This window comes from Podarcis bocagei, assembly GCF_964188305.1.
Source record: "Podarcis bocagei genome assembly, chromosome: 16".
Lineage (NCBI taxonomy): Eukaryota > Metazoa > Chordata > Lepidosauria > Squamata > Lacertidae > Podarcis > Podarcis bocagei.
The window spans coordinates 25,455,025-25,475,253 of NC_138142.1; the positions used below are offsets into that span (position 1 = coordinate 25,455,025).

At 45.9% G+C, this 20,229-nt stretch overlaps 2 protein-coding genes across 12 annotated transcripts in view; both read right to left on the reverse strand.

Annotated features, from left to right (window-relative positions):
- The window catches only part of LOC308575719 (semaphorin-4A-like), a 28,110-nt gene extending 23,415 nt beyond the window's left edge, over positions 1-4,695 (reverse strand). The window contains exons 1-3 of one of the 2 annotated variants that reach the window (XM_081174563.1): positions 4,617-4,695; positions 2,259-2,421; positions 455-615 (exon numbers count right to left, since the gene is read on the reverse strand). In XM_081174563.1, coding sequence (XP_081030689.1) covers positions 455-615; positions 2,259-2,355 — 258 coding nt within the window. In that variant the 5' untranslated portion in view covers positions 2,356-2,421; positions 4,617-4,695. Of the gene's footprint in view, positions 1-454; positions 616-2,258; positions 2,422-4,616 lie in introns of those variants that run through there. The other variant, XM_081174564.1, reaches the window with a different exon arrangement.
- A 2,390-nt stretch (positions 4,696-7,085) lies between these two features.
- SEMA4A (semaphorin 4A) overlaps positions 7,086-20,229 on the reverse strand; it is an 80,130-nt gene continuing 66,986 nt past the window's right edge. For all 10 annotated transcript variants that reach the window (XM_081174554.1, XM_081174557.1, XM_081174555.1 and 7 more), the window contains 7 exons: positions 20,048-20,217; positions 19,302-19,452; positions 17,447-17,636; positions 16,275-16,390; positions 15,960-16,117; positions 12,866-12,984; positions 7,086-11,921 (listed from right to left, as the gene is read on the reverse strand). In XM_081174554.1, the coding sequence (XP_081030680.1) occupies positions 11,251-11,921; positions 12,866-12,984; positions 15,960-16,117; positions 16,275-16,390; positions 17,447-17,636; positions 19,302-19,452; positions 20,048-20,217 (1,575 nt within the window). In that variant the 3' untranslated portion in view covers positions 7,086-11,250. The remainder of the gene's footprint in view (positions 11,922-12,865; positions 12,985-15,959; positions 16,118-16,274; positions 16,391-17,446; positions 17,637-19,301; positions 19,453-20,047; positions 20,218-20,229) is intronic.

Genomic DNA, 20,229 nt, shown 5'->3' on the forward strand with positions numbered 1-20,229 from the left:
AAGGTGTCAGTTGAGTGGGTTCACGTTAAACTGTGAACTCAATTTCTTCCCCATCCTTGCCTTTGCTCTTTCTCTCTTCTCCCCTCTATGATAAATTTGGATATTCCCTGGTGTGACCACACCATAATTTTTTTTATTGCACATCATACCAGGACTATAAACCAACTACAAGCTGTGGTTTCTTTCACACCTGGTTTGGATGGCAAGCACACAAGCCACAGTTTCCTGGTTGGGGTGTCTAACAGCAAACAATGGTTTGGCCAGGGTGAAGGCTGAAACGCAAAGAACTCCAGTGCACATGTAGGAAACCTTTTCAGAAAAGGCTTCCCAACATCTCTCCAAAAAGTGGTGGGTGGGGGAAGACAAGGGCTGTCATCTAGAGGAGGGCTAACCAGAAGACCACCCCAAGTCTTCCCCCCGCGCTTCTTATTCTGAATTGCCATTTCTTACTCACCATGCCCTTTTGGTTGTTGATTTTAGCTCTGGCAGTGTCAAGAGCGACAACGGTGTCTCTGGCTCCAACATAGAGAGTTTTCCTATCTGTGCTCAGGACAAAAGTGGCACAATCTGTAACTCCCTTTCGGTGGTATTGTGCAATAATTGGTCGAGGGTTCCCTGAGGAAGGGAAAAGATGTTAGGTACATTTTCAGCAAGCAATGCCAACTGACCGGGGGTGGGGGTGGGAGGTAGATAACCTGGACTGCTTTTAACCAGAGAGCCACACATTTTGGATGGACTGGGTAGCCAGTTCTGGTTTTCAGTGGCTAGTGGAGCTCAGCTTTCTTGCTTCCCGGTCCCCAGAGGTGAAGTCAGGGTGTGCCTTTTGTTCCTTGATGCTGAAGGTGTCTTACAGGGGCCGAACATTGGGTGGTCTATAGGGGTGGGTGATATATCAATATATCATCCAAAAATGGTCTGAAGTCCATATCATGATATCGGTTTCATAATTTTTGACCTGGCTATATATTGTGAATCATGGTGCTTGTGTGTGTGTGTGTGTGTGTGTGTGTGTGTGTGTGTGCTATACCAAAATCGCAATGTGAGATAAACTTTGAAGCCAGCCAGTGCCTTTACATAGCTCTGTCCTTATTCAGGCACTGTGATATATCGATGCACTGCAATATTTAGTTGGTGATATATATCGCAATGTTGAAAACCACATATTGCCCAGCCCTGGTGGTATATATGTGCATATGCCGCACCTCCGTCCCAAACATGGACAGTGCAAGACATAGCCTGGCGCCATTTTGAAAGAAGCACCTTGAAACCTGGCAGTTAGAGGGGCATGTGCCACCCTCAGGCGCTGGCTTTGTTAGGGCAGTGTTTGTGGAACTGAGTCACCACCTTTGGAGCATGCACTTTAGCTTCCTAGGACTGATCATTTGGTCCACAGCTCTTGCAGTCAGTGAGATATTGCAGCTTTCCAGGACGATGTCAAGAGTCCAAGTTCTGGACGATGTCAAGAGTCCAAGTTCTGGGCCACCTCAAACTCCTCCTTTCCATCCACCAATACTGGTGCTGGCATCAGGCTGGGAACCCTATATGGATGCTTGGGGGCTACGGAGGCCTCTGAGGGGGCGATGAAACACTGGGTGGACACTAGGAAGGAAGGAAGGAAGGAAGGAAGGAAGGAAGGAAGGAGGTGAAATTGAAAAGTCGCAGGGTGGATCTGAGTCTGGGGTGTCATGCATTCAACGTGCAGCTAGGCACTGTGGAGGGAAGATAATGGGCGGCAGCAGCGCAGGTGCAGTGCAGGTGCTGCGTTGGTGTCTGTAGCTAGCAAAAAAAGGGGGATGTGTTTCCTGCTGAACAATCGAGTTGCTATAAGCAAATTCCACCAGGGGGAGCAATGAGACCCATTTGCTTTGTTGGCAGTTCATACAACAACACGTTGATACCTGTTATGAGGTTTGTTGGCGGTGGGGGGGGGGGCGGTGTCAATCTGAATGATGTCTCGGGTCCCTTCCAAACCAGTTACCTTTGAAGTAACAGATTTGGTAGGGTTATCCTATTTTAAAAAGTAAAAACCAGGACACTCCAAAAGTTGTTTGACTGACTTGCCCAAGATCCAGGACAAAGCACCGCCTTTCGGAAATTCACCCTGGACATCAATTCTGCCTTTGAAATCCCAGTAATGTCTGGGAAAATCCAGACGTAGGGCAGTCCTAGGTTTGAAATCTCGCTCATCTCCTTCCAGGCACCCTTTAATATCTCCCCAGAGTGCAGCTTCTGCCTCTGTCTTCCTGTGAGTTACTCACTTATCTGGGTGTCTTGCCTTGGCATCAGATCCGTGGCCAGAGCGGTGGCAAATGTCAGGAGGAACCCGAAGAGGGGTAAAGACTGTTTGGGGTTCATGGTTGTCAATCAGCAGGTGGTCGCTGGGATTTCTGCAAGCAGGAGAAAGGGCAGCTAACTTGGTAGCTGTCAAGAAATTCAGAAGAAAATAAGGAATAAGTCACCTCTAAAAAGGTAGCAATGTGTTGCTACACTTCTGAGGCCTAAGGGTTCCCTATGGCTAAGCGAGCCTTTCATCAACTTCATCTGCTGCACCAGCTTGGCACATATTTGGATTAGGCTATCCTGGGTGGCACTGTGATCTAAACCACAGAGACTAGGGCTTGCTGATCAGAAGGTTGGCAATTCGAATCTCCGTGACGGGGTGAGCTCCCGTTGCTCGGTCCCTGCTCCTGCCCACCTAGCAGTTCGAAAGCACATCAAAGTGCAAGTAGATAAATAGGTACTGCTCCAGCAGGAAGGTAAACGGCATTTCTGTGCACTGCTCTGGTTCGCCAGAAGCGGCTTGGTCATGCTGGCCACATGACCCAGAAGCTGTTTGTGGACAAACACTGGCTCCCTCAGCCTATAGAGTGAGATGAGTGCCGCAACCCCCAAGTTATCCGTGACTGGACCTAACGGTCAGGGGTACCTTTACCTTTTACCTTTATCCTGCCACTATAATCTAAGGGTTAGTGATCCTGAGGCTGGACTACTGCAGTGTGTTCTATGTGGAGCTCCCCTTGGAGCTTGGTCTGGAAACTCTGCAATCCCACACTTCCCAGTGCATTTTTCAATCATTTTCTTTATTGCAAAAAGTGTATTTGTTGTTTAAGAGTTCCAAACCTTCCTTAATTGTGCAAGCTGAATCTGCCTGAATGTGATTGAATCCCACATGGAAATAGCAATATGCTGGAAGCGACTGTGGAAACTCACTGACAAACGAGTGTCTAATGCTCAAATTTCTCAGAGTGTATGTGCCAACATCCTCAGAGCCCTAGAGAGAATTGAGGAAGATGAATCTCAAATGTCAGGTGCAAAGATCCTGAGGGACATAAAGCACAGTTTGGAGGCTGGTATTTTGTGTGAAGTCTGGAATGATATACTTGAGCCATTCAACAGCTGCAAACTAAGAGGGCAAAGTGCTCAAGCAGAGCTTTTCATGGCCGTAAACCTACCGAGAAGTCTTGGAAATGTTCTTCAAGAAATATGGGGCTATTGCTACAAGACTGCAAAGACTCCTAACAAAAAGTACAAATCAGCAAAAGACAGAAAGCCTGATGTGACTATGCTGCTGCCTATTGCTTATTGTCCTCAGATCAAACAGTAACAAAAAAATCAATCAGATCAAACAGTAACAAAAAAACCAAGGCAAAATACAAGAAAAAGAAAATTAGGGCAAAGAACCACTCCGCTAACAGCTAGTGAAAATTAGGCAAAATATGCACCAAACAAAAATGCTAGTCCCTAGAAGCATTTAGAGGAAAGAGAGGTAAGCAGGTGAGAATCATTTTCCAGCCAGACATTCCAATGATGATAAAATACACTATTAAAAAAAACCCAAAATATGGGATGGGCCAGGCATGGCACCTGAGGGTGCAATGGGTGCCACACTGCAGATCCTAGGAATGCCCTATGGAATCTTAAAGACAACCAGTTCTTGGCAGCAGGATTTATGGCTCCTATGTAGGCCTCTCCTAGGTTTCCAACTCTTTTCTATGAGAAGCTCAAAAAAACCTCTCAATTTATAAGCCTCTCAGATGCCACCCACAGGACTCAGGAGGGGGGGATTTAGTAGAGTGGATGCATATGAGACCCCTGGACAATGTTACTGAGAGGAGACTCATAATTTTGCTTTGCCAACCAGAACGAGTTCTCAAAGTGGAGAGAACTAGCAAGACCACCATCTACCAGAAGGAATAATAAATCAGCAGTTAAGTGCACAGAACAGGGAACACTTACAAGGAAGGTAAATTGATATGGAAATGGATTGGGGGGGGGGGCTGTACTCCTGCAGGAGGAGAAATTCTCCTTATCCCAAACATGGTGTCTGATGGAGGCCAGGAGAATTTCCAGAGTGAATCTAGAACCTGATGTTTTGGGGGAATAAATGGAAGTCTCTGGAATAAATGCAAAGATTCCTGCCTCCCCTGCTCATCCTTTAAATATCAGTTCTCCAGGCCCCTACATCCCCTTTGCCTATCCTTCCCAGGTTCAATTGCTCTTTGCCCAGTTAGGCCATATTCCTCTTCACCACTATGAGCTGAATAAAGAGAATGAAATCCACTCTCAACTCAGAGTATATTTCAGGCCACAAGGTCTTCTCCTTCACCAGCACTTACCCTTCCCCCAGGCTCATGTTTCTTGTTCTGACCTCTCTCAGCAAGCCCCAACCCTTTGGTGTTCAGCTTGTCTGTGACATCAAACAATGGCAACCAATAGCATCAGAAGTCAGGAGAAACAATGATTTTTTTCCTTTTTGAATGGTTGCTAATCGCCCTGGTTCAAAAGGAACCCTTTCCTATAAGATAATTGCAAATTCAAACATCCGTATAAACTGGCGGCACTGGATGTGCATGGGCTTCTACATTTGTATTCGAAATCGAATCAAACCAGGCATCAAAAAAAGTAATGTCTAGGGCAGTAACTTCTGTATAAAGAGCAATTTGCCAAGTAACATCTTTATCAACGACTTGGATGATGGACTCAAGGGCATCCTGATCAAATTTGCAGATGACACCAAACTGGGAGGGGTGGCTAACACCCCAGAGGACAGGATCACACTTCAAAACGACCTTGACAGATTAGAGAACTGGGCCAAAACAAACAAGATGAACTTTAACAGGGAGAAATGTAAAGTATTGCACTTGGGCAAAAAAAATGAGAGGCACAAATACAAGATGGGTGACACCTGGCTTGAGAGCAGTACATGTGAAAAGGATCTAGGAGTCTTGGTTGACCACAAACTTGACATGAGCCAACAGTGTGACGCGGCAGCTAAAAAAGCCAATGCAATTCTGGGCTGCATCAATAGGAGTATAGCATCTAGATCAAGGGAAGTAATAGTGCCACTGTATTCTGCTCTGGTCAGACCTCACCTGGAGTACTGTGTCCAGTTCTGGGCACCACAGTTCAAGAAGGACACTGACAAACTGGAACATGTCCAGAGGAGGGCAACCAAAATGGTCAAAGGCCTGGAAACGATGCCTTATGAGGAACGGCTAAGGGAGCTGGGCATGTTTAGCCTGGAGAAGAGGAGGTTAAGAGGTGATATGATAACCATGTTCAAATATATAAAAGGATGTCATATAGAGGGAGAAAGGTTGTTTTCTGCTGCTCCAGAGAAGCGGACACGGAGCAATGGATCCAAATTACAAGAAAGAAGATTCCACCTAAACATTAGGAAGAACTTCCTGACAGTAAGAGCTGTTTGACAGTGGAATTTGCTGCCAAGGAGTGTGGTGGAGTCTCCTACTTTGGAGGTCTTTAAGCAGAGGCTTGACAACCATATGTCAGGAGTGCTCTGATGGTGTTTCCTGCTTGGCAGGGGGTTGGACTCGATGGCCCTTGTGGTCTATTCCAACTCTATGATTCTATGATTCTAAGTATTGGTATGCCAATAATCCCAATTAGCTAGATCTTCCAAAAATAGGCTACTGAGGCCCAGGCTGCCGTTAGGCGATGTGAAATAAGTTCTTTATTTTTCAATTCCCTATCAGTGTCCACTCATAAATTCAAAAGTGCTAAAGAAGAAACCTTCTTGGTTTTTATATGAAAACCCATTGTCCATAGCTCTTTAATTTTGGAACAATCTCACCACAAACACTTCTGCGAGGGGGAGAAGCAAACGACAAATGCTTTTTTAAAAAAAATCAAAGGTTTTTTTACCACACACACATACCTCCAAAGGCTATTAGAAAAAACCCAAGCTGAGCAACCTGATATTGCAGACATTTGGCCTGTTTTAAAAGGACCAAGATAATTGATTGGATTTTAAAATAAAACGGATCAGGCTGCAAGTGTCCCTTTGATTAAGTGCACTGAAGTTTTAAATAAAATTGCGATAGGCTGTGGTGGGAGATCACATTGAGGGGCACCATGGTGCTCTGGGTCTCAAGTGAGGCCTGGCCAGGAGGGACTTGAGAGAATTGTTGTTGAGGTAGTGAGAAACACAGCTTCCCCCCCTGCGTGAACTTTCCAGAATTGAGGTGGGTGCCATTGCCATTATAAAAAAGAACAAGGGAGGTGTTCATGGGGAGCTCCAGCACCTCTTTTTCTAGAAAAATAGCTCAGGTGAGAGATGTCTTTGGAGGTGAGCTTGTTCATCATTGTGTAGCAGCACTGCCCTGAGATCAGGGTGAAGGTATTGACCAAGAAGCCCTGGCAGAGCCCAGCTGCCCCTTCACCTTGCAATTTTGAGGCCTTCCTCACAGACCCTGAGAACGAGAAGCCTAAAATTGCACACCACACCTGATATCTGGCAAGCTTAGTGGCTGCAGGTAGTGGAGGGTGTGAGGAGGACTAAGGGTTTAGCTACGCTTTAATGCTCAGGGTCCAAGCTTTCCTCCCCTCTTTTTTGACTTGAGTTTTCCTCATGAAAAGCTGCTCTTTAAAGCTGAATTGGAGCAAATGTCAACGTTTTGCTTCCGGAACAAAGAAGGGCACTCAGATATGGAGCTTTAAATTGTGCCTGGAAAAAGCAGAGGAAAGGCGAGTATGGATAATGAGCCTTCTGACTCAGGTATTGCCTCTGACATCTGCCCCAAGATGAGAATCTGATACAATAATCAAGAGTTATTAACCACTAATACCACAATGCATCAAACTTTTTAATAAAAATAGTACATATAAACACATTAAAAAAAACAAGTTATAAACAACACAATGAACAACAGACAAAACACCCTGTTGGACATGCATTTTCCTCCATTGAGGAGATCAAATCAGGCTGGAGAGAGGTTATGTGTTTTTCTGAAGAGCAATTTGAAAGGGGGGGGTCCTTGCTTGAGGTGCTCCCCATTTCTGGCTCCAGCCAAGCAGAAAATAGTTTGTTTTATTTTATTTTCCTGTTTTCAAAAGTCTGTTTGACCAGAGGCAACTGGGGAAGAAATGTGTACCTGTGCATGCCAGCCTTTGCTTACCTGGTGCCTTTCAGATGTTTTGGACTCTAACCAGCCCCTGACAGAGTGGCCATTTCAGACTCCGACTCCCATCAGCCCCAGCCAGGAAAAGCATGAAGCTGGGAGTCCAAAACATCCAGAAGGCATGAGGCAAAGGCTACCACAGAAAATGATTTTTCAACTGACAATTTTATCTCTCTCTCCAGCCTCAGTCACTCCAACTTAACAGCAGCTGATAGAGCCATAATTCCCCCTCCCCATCTTGGTAAAATGAATTTTGTTGTGGGGTGAGGAGGGGGGCATCATCTGGATCTCAAGGAGCATGGGAAGAAAAAGCAGCTCTTTAAAAATCCTCCTTATTTGGTGATGAGCAACTCTCTCAACTCGCCACCGGCTGTGTTTACACCACACATTTAATGGACACCCTACCCCCCCCATGAATCCTGGGAACTGCAGTTAAGAGTGCTGGGAATTGTAGCTCTCTGAGGTGTAAACTGCAGTTCCCAGGATTCTAGGTATATAGTGTGTACACAGCAGCAGTATGGTGTGTGCAAAGAGCTGTGATATCCCGCATTGCAGGGGGTTGGAGTGGATGGTTCCAACTCCGCAATTTGATGGCTCTGCAAACATGGGAGTGCTTTTGCTTATTCTTCAGAAGGGAAGGATAAATAGGCAAAAACCTGAGAAGTTGTGGGGACAGACTAAGCGATATAAATATTCCTTCCTCTGGGAAAAGTCTCCTATATTCCACTTCGGTCACATTAAAACATTTAGGGCAGTACCTGTAGATGTTTTTTAAAGTATACGTTTAAAGATTTCGCTTCCCCCGCAACTCAATGGCCAATTATCAATTGATATAGTTAAATTAATTAGCTGGTGAGAAGGTGTACCGACTAGGATTTCCCACCTATCCCTCCTTTGGGGAGAGGTGCCACTCCAACACAACAGTTAAGAACATCACTCTCTTGCATACAAAGACACACAGACACATATATGTACACACAAAGAGGAAAGGTGTGTACAAGGCATGCCAATAGCTGCTGCTTGGAAGAAACAACGCGCCATTCGAACTCAGGTCCTCTTCATAAATCATGTTTTCTTCAGTGCAGGCCAAAGACGTTTTAAAGACACACCTAAAAAGGCAAAACATGGACACGACAAAGACTTTTATTTGCTAAAAGATTAATCGTGCAGGTATGGTCATCGTGGAGCAAGCCTTTCCTCTCCCCAAAGTGTACAGTTGGTTGCTACTGTATAACACATGAAACAGCCTTCAGTGGCAACGTATGTGTCTTCTTACGAGGCATGTCCACATCGCTGAGTCCAGAGCATTAGCGCGCCAGCAGAATCACTGGACCTTGGAAGTCTCCAAATCAAATAATTCTTCTTTTAGACCAACAAAAACAATGCAATTCTAAAACAAGAAATACTGCAAGTAGTTTTGCATGCCCAAGGCAATGGCAGTACAGACAGGCCTAGAACTTGGGACAAATTTTGTTTCACACACCTCCCTTCCTCCAGCAACCAAGGTCTGTCCACAAGCAGAGCAAATAGGTCAACAGAGGAAAGTTGTAGGAGCAAAAGGAAGGCTTGAAAGCGTCTGTGAATGCAGTTTTGCTCACTAGAGGTCAGCAGAGCAACATAAACGGGAAAAGAAAGATATTGGGGGGGGGGGGCTGCACAAAAAACTTCTAGGGAGTTGTTGGTAGGCTCAGTTCCAGGAGCCAAGACTTCTGGCTGACTTTGGAGGAGGAGAAAAGCAAATGGGGAAGGGGGAGTCCCCTCAGGCATCCCTCTGCCAAGTCAGCCAAGGCACCTGTGTCAAGCGGAGACGCGATTTGGCTCTGTGCAGGGCGTTGGGCAAACTCCTTTTGCTGCCCACGTGTCGAAGATGAATAATACTGACCTGCCTCACAGGGGGGCTGTGAGGCCAAACACATGTAAAGCACTTTGCAACTGAAAAGGGGGATGAGTTAGCAATGAGTCTTCTCACAGTAAGCATCAGCATGAGGACCAATTGGCTGCCAGAATAAAACCGCCTTACAGGGGAGTTGTTCCCGTAAGGAGAGTATCCCACATGGAATCAGACAATTGGTGCTACATCACAGCAAAGAAGATGGTGGAAGTTGCCCAAGCTGCAGGGTAGGTGTAGCCAATGTGGTGCCTTCCAAGTGTGGTTGGACTACAATTCCAGTCACCTGTAGCACCATGTTGCCCACCCATGGTGTAAGGGAGCCCACCGCTTTACCCAAGCAATTTAAAATGGCCTCCACATGTGGGTAGCTCTTATGTGTTGAATGCTCTAGTTCTGGAAGAACGTGGTATGCTGAGGGCAGGGACCATCTTTCAAAGACTCACAGGTTCCGCTTTAGGAAGTAGAAAGGGGGACAAGAATCTAGTCCTTATGGTTGCAAAGGCCATGCCTGAAAAAGTATGTGAGTGATGCCTGTGGAAATTGTAGAAGCTGGAGGGGGGTAGGTATGTGCGGAAGAGTTCGAGGGGTGGGGAGACACCCTTCAGGCCTTGCATAGCTAATTCTCCTGGCCCACTCAACCCAGAAAACCAATATAAACTATGCAAACATGTTGTGCCTTTTTAAAAGAAAAAAAAGGACCAAAATTGTGGCAGCGAACTTAGATTTCCTTTTGCTTTTTGGCACAGAATTTCAATGGCCCAGCTACACAAGTATGTATATTATAGAGCAGAGCACGAAGACCTGCTACAAACAGGTGAAAGGGGCCTCTAGTGGTTTTGCAAGGTGTGGAGAAAGACTCCTTAGGTAAGCTATAGAGGGCACAGCTCAGTGGCAGACCATTCTGTCCCAGGCTCAGTCCCTGACGTCTCTGCATAGGATTGAGAGCACCCCTTTTGATACCCTAGTCAGTGTTACTGAGCAGGACGGACCAGTGGTAAGGCTATTTCCTCTGCTCCTGAGCGCTCCTTGCAGGACACAGAAAGACCTTCCAAACACCTCCCACCTACCCACTTCTGTTTCCTTTTTAATTTAAAGCAGGCAAAGTGGAGACCTGCCACACCCTCTTCATCCACAAATGCGAGTCAGAGGCAGGCCTGGCTTAATCGCAAAAGGTAACTGAGAACCACATTGGGCACGACAACGCACAAGGGCCCCTCTGCTCCAGGGAACCTTGCACAGAATGCCCTGTGGCTCTGTCCTCTCAGTATCCCCATTCTGTGGCCCCAACAGTGCCATTATACTTTGTAGAGCTGCCTCACGATGATCACTGAGCTGCCTTTCTGCATAGGAAGCCCAGTCTTGCATCGCCGTGACCTTAAGAACTGCCACCCTCTCAGTAAAATCCTCTGTAACCTCTCTCTCTATGGTTGTCATCTAGGATGCATGACATCCAGGCTGCTACCTCTCCATGGAGCAAACAGCCCTGACCCAACCACTCCTTGCCACACCTGCCCTTCACTCCTGCGCATCTCCAAACCCAACAGCTCTGGAGACCAGGAGTCAGCGAGGGGACTCCGCCTTCCGGGTTTTGGTAAAAACTTCGCAGAGAGGTTTGTGGATTCGGCAGTGAGTGAATGTTTGGGGATGCTGGCCCAGCACCCGATGGATGGAGGTGGGGACACGAAAGCACGACAGGGATTCAGCCAGCGGTGCAACACTAAGCCCTGGGTTTTACGTGGCATTGAACAGACCAGAAAACAGGGAGGGGGGAAATACTGAAATCAGAGGTAACTCTGTGTTTTCTGGTGGTGTTTCAAAAGAGCACCACATTAGTGCTAAGACTTCTGGGTTTTTTGTTTTTGTCAGGTTGCCTGTGTGAATTTGCTGCAATTGCTAACGGTTGCTCCCGGCAACAGCTGGTGGGGGACAAGGTAGGCCAGGCTAGATCCCCTCCGCTGCCACGGCCGCTCTAGAGTCGTCCCCGTTGGCCAGGCCTGAGTCCAAGCGGTTGTTGTCAGCGTCGATGTCCTGAAAGGGCCCCCCCACTTCAACGCAGCAGGTTTTGGAGCTGTCGGCAGCTTCCTGGCAAGGGCCCTGCATCTGGTATTCGCTGCTTTGCGGGGGGATCTGGCTGCTGTTGAGAGGGACCTTCTCTTGCCCGGAGGCCTTACTGGCGTCAGGGAGGCTGCTGCAGCCCTGCACTTTGCTCCTCGCTTTCAGCTTGTCGTGGTAGGAGAAAAAGGCCAACGCTACCACGACGGCCAAGGTCATTGACAGCAGCACCGTCACAGTGACAAACTGGACCCAGTAGGAGCGATACTCCCTCACTGGCTCTCCATCAGCATAGGAATCACGGGCTCCATCCACCCTGGCAGGGGAGTCGTGGGTCCTCACATGGTAGCGTGCCACAGATTGCTGGTAGCCGTTCTCACTGGCCCAGCACTCATAGAGACCCAGCGTCTCCTCGTGCACAATGATGACTAGGGCCTTGTCGTCCTCTAGGATCAGCCTGTCCGGAATCTTCCTGTCTGGGTAGTTCCACGAGTAGTTGGCCAGAGCAGAAGCCTGTGGGCAGGGCAGTCTCACCATGGTGTTGAACGAAGCGGTCATAACTGAAATTTATAGGAAGAGAAACAAAGCTGTGATTCATGCTCTCCACCATTTCACAGATAAAAAGATAAGGATGCATCGTTTGTACTTATAGCATGCCTGTTCACATTTCAAGAGTCACCATGTGGGCTTGATGGCTGGCTACACACTGCTGGACACTCTAGCGTTCATGCATATGTATTGGTTTGCATGCACACTAGTGCACACATCTGCATCTCACGCCCTTAAACATAGCTCTAAGGGACTGCTCCATCAGTGCAAATGTTTCTGCTTGCCTGATGCAACAATCTCCTCTCTCCTCCTGACCCCTCCAGCCATTTTTTTTTGGGGGGGGGGTTGCAGTGGGTGGGAGGAGAGCCCTGTTTCACAGGCTTCTGCTAGCATGACTGGCTAGCCGAATTTGCTCAAAAAGGATTCACCTCGGAGGGGAGGGAGTTGTAATCTGATGGAACACACATTGTGGGCACGCTAAGTTTTCCTTTAAAAAAATCATTACCAACATCTCCCTTAAAGACAAAATAAGAACAACAACAGGGACTGTCCCAAGGCAGCTGGAGAACACAGTGAACATGGGTGCGCATGACAGTTTGCTACCCCAAACCCTCTCCTACCCTTCTGCCATAGACAGATCACTGCCCCCAACATAGTCTAGCAAATTTCTCCTCCCTGCTTGAAATGAATCTAAAATCCTTCGGAGCAGCAGAGGTTGCAAAGGTAGTCGACCACAGCCATTGGGATTCCTAACACACATTCCCCTCCCCTATCATTTTCTTGGATGGTCTTCCCAAACGAAACTTCTGTGTGGCTTTAGCAAACGGGCATCTTGCTTTCAAATGCATTGCTTTCGCAAAGCAACAAACAGCCTTGGGAAGTACAAGGCCTTTTGTTTCCGAACAGGGGAAGAACCTTCGCCGATCAATCAAACTCTGCAAGGCTCATACTAAACTTGTTAGCAAACTGCTTTCAGGGCCACTCTGAGTCCTTGGTATAGCTCTGCCAATTCCGCTCTTGGGCTGGCACCCAGGATCCGGCTTCCCTGTCTCGATATTCTGCACCAAGTCATTCCTAGGAACAAAGAGAAGACAGGAAAGTAAGAACTGCCTTACTGGGTTGCACTAAGAAGCGGGGAAGGACAAATCTGTCCCTTTTGATTTTTCTCGGTTTCCCCATCTTAAATTCAATTTTCCCCATTTCCACATCAGATTGCAATTTCCCCAATTGAGATTCTTTTGGGAATTATAGGGACAGAACTACCTAAACTGTATAGAAACTTATTCATGAATGCTACTACAGCAACAAGAATGTTATTCGCCCAAAAATGGAAAGAAGCAGAAGTCCCAGCAAAGGAAGAATGGATACAAAAAACTTAAGGAATATGCAGAAATGGCGAAACTTATCGGAAAAATAAGAAATCAAGATAACAAACTTTTTATAAAAGAATGGAAATGTTTTATTGAATATTTACAGATAAATTGTAAACAGATAAGAACATTGGCAGGATTATTGTAATAATCTGCAGTTTATAAGAGTATATATTTAAAGTAAATGAATAAATCAGCAAATTAAGTTAATTTGGATATGCAGAAGATATTAAAAATAAATTTAAGGAATCGCAGAAAGAGGGGGAATGAAGTCAAGTTCTGAAATGTTAAAATGATTGTAAAATTAGTGAAATGTATAAACCTGAAAAGCATAAATAATTTTTTTAAAAACAGATAACAATTTCCTCTCACAAGTCTACATGATAACTCATACTAATTTCCATGTGCATGCGATTTTGCCTAGTATATGCATTTTTTTTGCAATAATTTCCCTAATTTAATACATTCTAGCACATTCTTTTCACTAATAGAAGCCTTTATTCTTGTAAGCATGTTTGGGCTGGAGAACTGCATAGCAAAATCTGGAGAAGCGTGAATGTTGAAAGATACATGCATTTCAGTTCACATGTATTAGGTAGATTTTCATTAAAAAAGTGTTTTGAATCAAGCCACATTTCTCCCTCATCCCTACTAAGCAGACCAATCCAGTGTTTTCTGCTGTGGCCAACCAGAGGCCTCCAAGAAACCCACAGATGGAGCACGAAGCCCCGCATTTTGTCTTCAGCCCATGGCATTTGGAATTAGACTGTACGACTCTCCATGGAGAGCCCAATTAGCTCTTGTGGGTTACAGCAGTCGACAGACTTCTCCTCTCAAAATTTGCATTTTATTTCAGAGAGAGATAGATAGAGAGAGAGAAGGTTCATGCCACCTTGCTGAAGCAGGTGTGGGACAGGTCTGGACAGTACCTGGATAGGTGAGTGCCTATGGCCCATACAAACATAGAAAGCTCCTTTATACAGACCTTTAGTCCGTCTGTCTACCAATTCTTTCTTGTACACTGACTGAGACCCCACCTTCCTGGCTACTGTCTCGCCAAAGTGGTACATGCTCTGGTTATCTCCCGACTGGACTACTGCAGTGTGCTCTATGTATGACCACCTTTGAAGGTGACTTGGAAACTGCAACTAATCCAGAATGCGGCTGCCAGACTAGTGACTGGGAGCAGCCACCAGGCCACGTAACACGGGTCCTAAAATAATTACATTGGCTCCCAATATGCTTCCGAGCACAATTCAAAGTGTTGGTGCTGACCTTTAAAGCCCTAAATGGCCTCAGCCCTGTATATATGAAGGAGCGTCTCCGCCCCCGCTGTCTAGGCAAGAAACAGAGATCCAGCTCCAAGGGCACTTCTAGCAGTTCCCTCACAGGGAACCAGGCAGAGGGCGTTCTCAGTAGTGACACCCTCCCTGTGGAACGTCCTCCCATCAGATGTCAAGGAGTTAAATAACCCTATAACTTTCTGCAGACATCTGAAGGCAGCCCTGTTTCGGGAGGCTTTTAATGTTTGATCCCCTCCGCACTGTATTTTTGTTGGAAGCTGCCCAGTGTGGCCGGAGCAACCCAGTCAGATGGGCGGTGTATAAGTAATAAATTATGATTATTATTATATTGTTATTACTGGTTCAGTAATGTCTGCACTGATTTGGGCAGCGACTTCCCAGGGCTTCAGACAGGGAGTTTTATCCCTGTCCTACCTGGAGATGTTAAGGATTGAATTTCAAACTTTCTACATGCAAGGCAAGTATTCTCCGTAACCACATGCTCACCACCTTGGGTTCCATGACAGAAGAAAGGTGGGGGTATAAAAATTTAATGGTAAGGATTTGCTGAACTAACAAATTGAATTGGAATACAAGGAGGGGAGGTGTGAGGAGGTCTGAGGAAATAAGTGTACGGAAGTTATGTTATTGAAAATTAATGTGTGTTTTTAATTGTTTTTTATCTTGTATGTTTATTTTTCATTTTTTGCTATATTTTAAAAACTTTCAATAAATATCTTTTTTAAAAAAATAAAAAATAGAACAATAGGATTCAGAATACAGCAGTCTGATTGGTCTGCAGGAGCCACCCAATCCAACTCCAGTTGGAAGTGAATCCGCAACCTGATTGGCCTACAGGAGAATCCCGGAATTAGTCAATCACGTGGGGCCCATTGTGTATATAAAGCAGACATTAAGTAATTCCGTTGTCCCCGAAGGGGGCAATGACAATAAAGATATTATTATTATTATTATTATTATTATTATTATTATTATTATTTCGGGGGAACTGGCATTCCTTACTACTATGAGCTGAATAAAGAGCATGAAATCCACACTCAACTCTGAGTATATTTCAGTTCGTCTACCCCACTATCACATTTCTCACAGCAGCCAATCAGATGCTTCTAGGAAGCTTCCAAGTAAGGAAGTTCCCTGTGGTTGGTTCCTAGCAGCTGGTATTCAGTGATGGCCTGCTTCTGGACACAGAGGTTCCATGAAGCTACGGGCTTCTTTCACACTAAAGATGTGAAATTTAGCACAGCATAAGCTAGGAAGGGACTGCTAACACCACATTATGATGTCATAAATGGATTGTGTCAGTTATCATGCACGTATTTGGGGGCTCTGTTATTTTTTAATGTGACAATCCCTGAGGGATACTGCAAATACTCACAAGTTTTCTGTAGCACCCCAGATATCTCGGCACTTCTGCCCATCCCAGCCGCAGTAAGGATCTCGCGCTAAAACACAGTTGGCACAGGTGGTGTAGATGCTGCAGTTCGCCAAGGGCACTTGCAGGACCCCCGTGGAATAGCCCACATACAGAATCCCCTAAGAAGGCACAAGCAGAGGAAGACCATTGTCATCACCATTCTTATTCTTGTTTCTCTCTTTGTGTAGCTATGAGATGGATGTCTGCATTTTTTTTATGAGATACGGCCCCTTAAAAGTATGTTGCCCCAATCCTATGCAAGAAAGTAAAGCCCACCTTTTCAGGGGAGAGCAGCAGGTTTTGGACCGCCTCTGGCTTCTCAAACAGCTGGATCTCCTCAATGATGTGAGCATCGCTGCCGACGACCACGGCTTTGTGAAGGGCACCTTTGTCTGTGGAAGACAAGGCATCAAGTGAGACAAAGTGCTGGCAGAAGGGTTTGTTAAAATGCAGGCTTACCCCCTTCAAGGGCTCTGTGTCCCCAAAAGGGGCATGTGGGCATGGACGTAGCCAAGGGGTGGGGGGTGGGGAGGGGCAGCTGCCCCCTACATAGTTAACTGAGATTCTGTCCCCCCTAAAAAAAGGCATGAACCCCCCCCCCAAAAAAAAGTCCTGGCTATGCCCATGCATGTGGGTGAGGGAAACTGACCTCTTCCCCTTTTGCAGTCCACCCTCCTTCATACATGAGGTTCACTTCCACTTTCAGAGCCCTAACTGTGTGGCAGGGGGTTGCCTTTCTGTTGACTGACCGAAAGTAAGCCATAGGACTGGGGGCGGGGCTGTTCTCTCGTGCTGCCCCTCCTGACTTCAAGGGGAAATTAGGCCCTGAGCAGAAAGAGCTAAGATGGGTGAGACTTGGAAAGATGGACAAAGGCGTCTGCAATCCCACCATCAGCTTTCCCAGCTTCTCATGGGAGAAGGTTGTGGTTCCTATACTGCAGGGGGTTGGACTAGAAGACCCTTTCGGTCCCTTCCAACTCTGCACTTCTATGATTCTATGAACCTTTAGCACATTATCTGGTGACCTTTGACACGATGGACAGCTAGCTTCTGGGAGTGGTTGCGCCCACCCTGTGGAATGCCCTCCCACCAGATGTCAAGGAAATAAACAACTATCTGACTTTTAGAAGACATCTGAAGGCAGCCCTGTTTAGGGAAGTTGTTAACGTTTGAAGTTTTATTCTGTTTAATATTCTGTTGGAAGCTGCTCATAGTGGCTGGGGAAACCCAGCCAGATGGGCAGGGTATAAATAAAACATTATTATTATTATTATTATTATTATTATTATTATTATTATTATTATTATTGATCAAAATGCTTGCGATCAATGCTGTTCAGCTCATCAGTTGGTTAAATGTTGCAGCCCTTGTTGGGTCAAAGGGAATAATGAGGTGACAAAGCAATTAGCTCAATCTCTACCACCAAAGCAAACAACAACCACCCTTACCTGTCCCAAGAAACATCACGTTGTAGGGATGTCCCAAGCTGTTCTGAGTTTGGTGCACTACAATCCGGGTGTATTTAACGTTTTGCTTCACCAGCAGAGGTTGGTTATGGGTCGGCTCAATCTTCTCATCCATCAGATAGTGGTCTTTCATGAACGTCAGAGCTTTGTCTGAAGACGGGCCGACAGAGCACTGCAGGGAGAAGAAGCTCAAACATTATAAAAGATAGGAAGCTGCCTTTGACTGAGTCAGACGATTGGTTCTTCTAGCTTTTTACTGTAAAACTATACAGTGGTATCTCGGTACTCGAAAGGCTTGGCTCCTGAACAATTCGGCTCCCAAACGCCGCAAACCCGGAAGTAAGTGTTCTGGTTTGCGAATGTTTTCGGAAGCCGAACGTTCGATGTGGCTTCCATGGCTTCCAAGTGAGTGCAGGAAGCTACTGCAGCCAACTGGAAGCCGTGCCTTGGTTGTCGAATGGCTTTGGGAGTCAAACGGACTCCCAGAACGGATTAAGTTCAAGAACCAAGGTACCCCTGTACTGAGCTGCTGCCCTCAGAATGGCCAATGGTTTGCCATGTTGGAAGCTGTCATCCAACGACTTCTGGAGAGCATCACGTCAGCTACCCCAGATCTATACTGACTTGCAGCCACTTGCAGCCAGAGATTCAGGCAGGGTTCTTTTCCAGCCTTGCCTGGAGATGTCAGAGATTGAATGTGGGGCCTTTTTCCAGGCAAAGCTGGCCCTGAGCTATGGTGCTGCAAAAAGCCAACAGAGTGACCAGGAGCACCACTTAGTTCTTTCTGTAATAATTAAAATATTGTTGTAGGTTTGTGGGGTTGCTCTGGATTATATCTGTGGGTCCCACCAAGCCTGTGATTTAGTAATGGGGAGCTTAGAATATAGCAGAGTGAACCTGCTGAACTGGTCAATCCAGTCTTTTGGTTAAGACAATATACCCTGGCCAAGTAGCTTATCTGCATGTGCAAATATGTTGGTGTTTTGTCACAGAAACAACTGAGTGGGTTTTCCCCACCCCTTCACCTGGCTAGGGGTGACATGATCTTGTAATTATGAAGATGACAGCCAGGGCTAAAGTGTCTGCAAATCTGGAAGGTGCTGGGAGTTGGAAGGACATATAGAGGCTTGAATTGCTCTGTGTTCTGAATTGAAAGCTTTGGGGACCCTCCAGAGGACACCTACAGCTGAGCAAATGCCATAAGAGAGAAAAGGGCTGGAACTAGGCAGGACAACAGAAGGAATAAAATCTTATCCTGCGACTATTGCAGAAGAAATAGCTGATCTAGGTGAACTGGGAGGTCACCACTATTCAGTTGGCACTGAATAGTGCCAGCACTATTCCAGGTACAGTGAGATACTCTCCTCGCCTGACGTTACTTTGACATTGTTGCACAAATGAACAACCCCTCCAGGTGAACTCGTGACCAACAGTGCAAACCATTTTATGGCAACAAAATCCCAGGCATGCTGGATACATAACACCTTTTGCCATGTTACCACCAGCCCAAGCATATGGAGAGGCAGAGAGAAAGGTACAGACATCAAACCTTAAGACAACATGGCCCATGTATTGCCCTTTTTAGCTACATGATTAGTTTTGGATAAACCACTGGATTTGGCCCAGGAGTACTGCTGATGGGAAGAACATCCATTCCAACCTGGGGAACAGTTGCCTCTTCAGTTTACCAAGGAGTTATGGCTGCCTTTCTAGGGCCTGTTCAATTTGGTGCAAGAACTACATTTAAAGGCAGGAAAGTTTAGATCAAACTTGATTAAGAAGAGGGCAAGGCAGACTCTGGCTTCAATGCAAGGAGAATGCTAGGAGCAATACATACACTGCCAGGACGAGGGTTCATGGCCTGGCCATTGTAGGTCATCCATCGGGAACAGTCCTTGTTCAACTCCTTGTATTTCCCATCAAAGGCTTTTTTGATAGCATCGTGCCTGAAGGCACACACTGCTGAGCTCCCAAGATTTCCTGCCTGCCTGCAAAGAAATATACAAGGTAGTTGCCCCACTAGAATTTTGCATATTCTCTGAGGCACATTTATTTATCTCCAATTAGCACAATGCTAGACCAAAAATGAATTCTGAAGTAAGAGTGGATGATCTGTCAATTTCAACTTTTCTCAGTTTCTCATTTTTCCAGTCTCAAGTTTAGCTTGTTGCATTTCCAGATTAGTTTGCCTTATTATATTTTTCTAAAAAGGTCTGTACAATTGTCAGCATTTTAGTGTGCATTTCTCCCGACACACATAGCTTCTTGCTATCAATAAGATATGCAATTTGGGGCTGGAGAACTACATTGCAAAATTCAGAGAAGCGCAAGTTTCGAAGGATAGTTGTGTTTCCAATTAATTTAATTTAAAAAAAAATTGAAAAATTGTCCAGTAGCACCTTAGAGACCAACTAAGTTTGTTCTGGGTATGAGCTTTCGTGTGCATGCACACTTCTTCAGATGCCAATTTAATGTTTTATTTAATGTTTGGGGAAGTGCAGATTAGGGAGGTTCCCGTTAAAATGCAGACCAACCCAAATTTCTCCCCCACCCTCACTAAGACTAAGACCCTCACAGCCTTACCACTGAGAACCGAAGACACCGTAGAAATCAGCACCACCTCCTGGCTGTGGGAGGGCAAACATGTGTTGGATGACAGTATAAGGGAACTGCCCCTGCTGGGTGCAAGACAGCTGAGCTTTCAGAAATGTGGTCCATTTCCTTTGCAACACCTTGTCTCCTCCAACATCATTCTAGAGAGGATG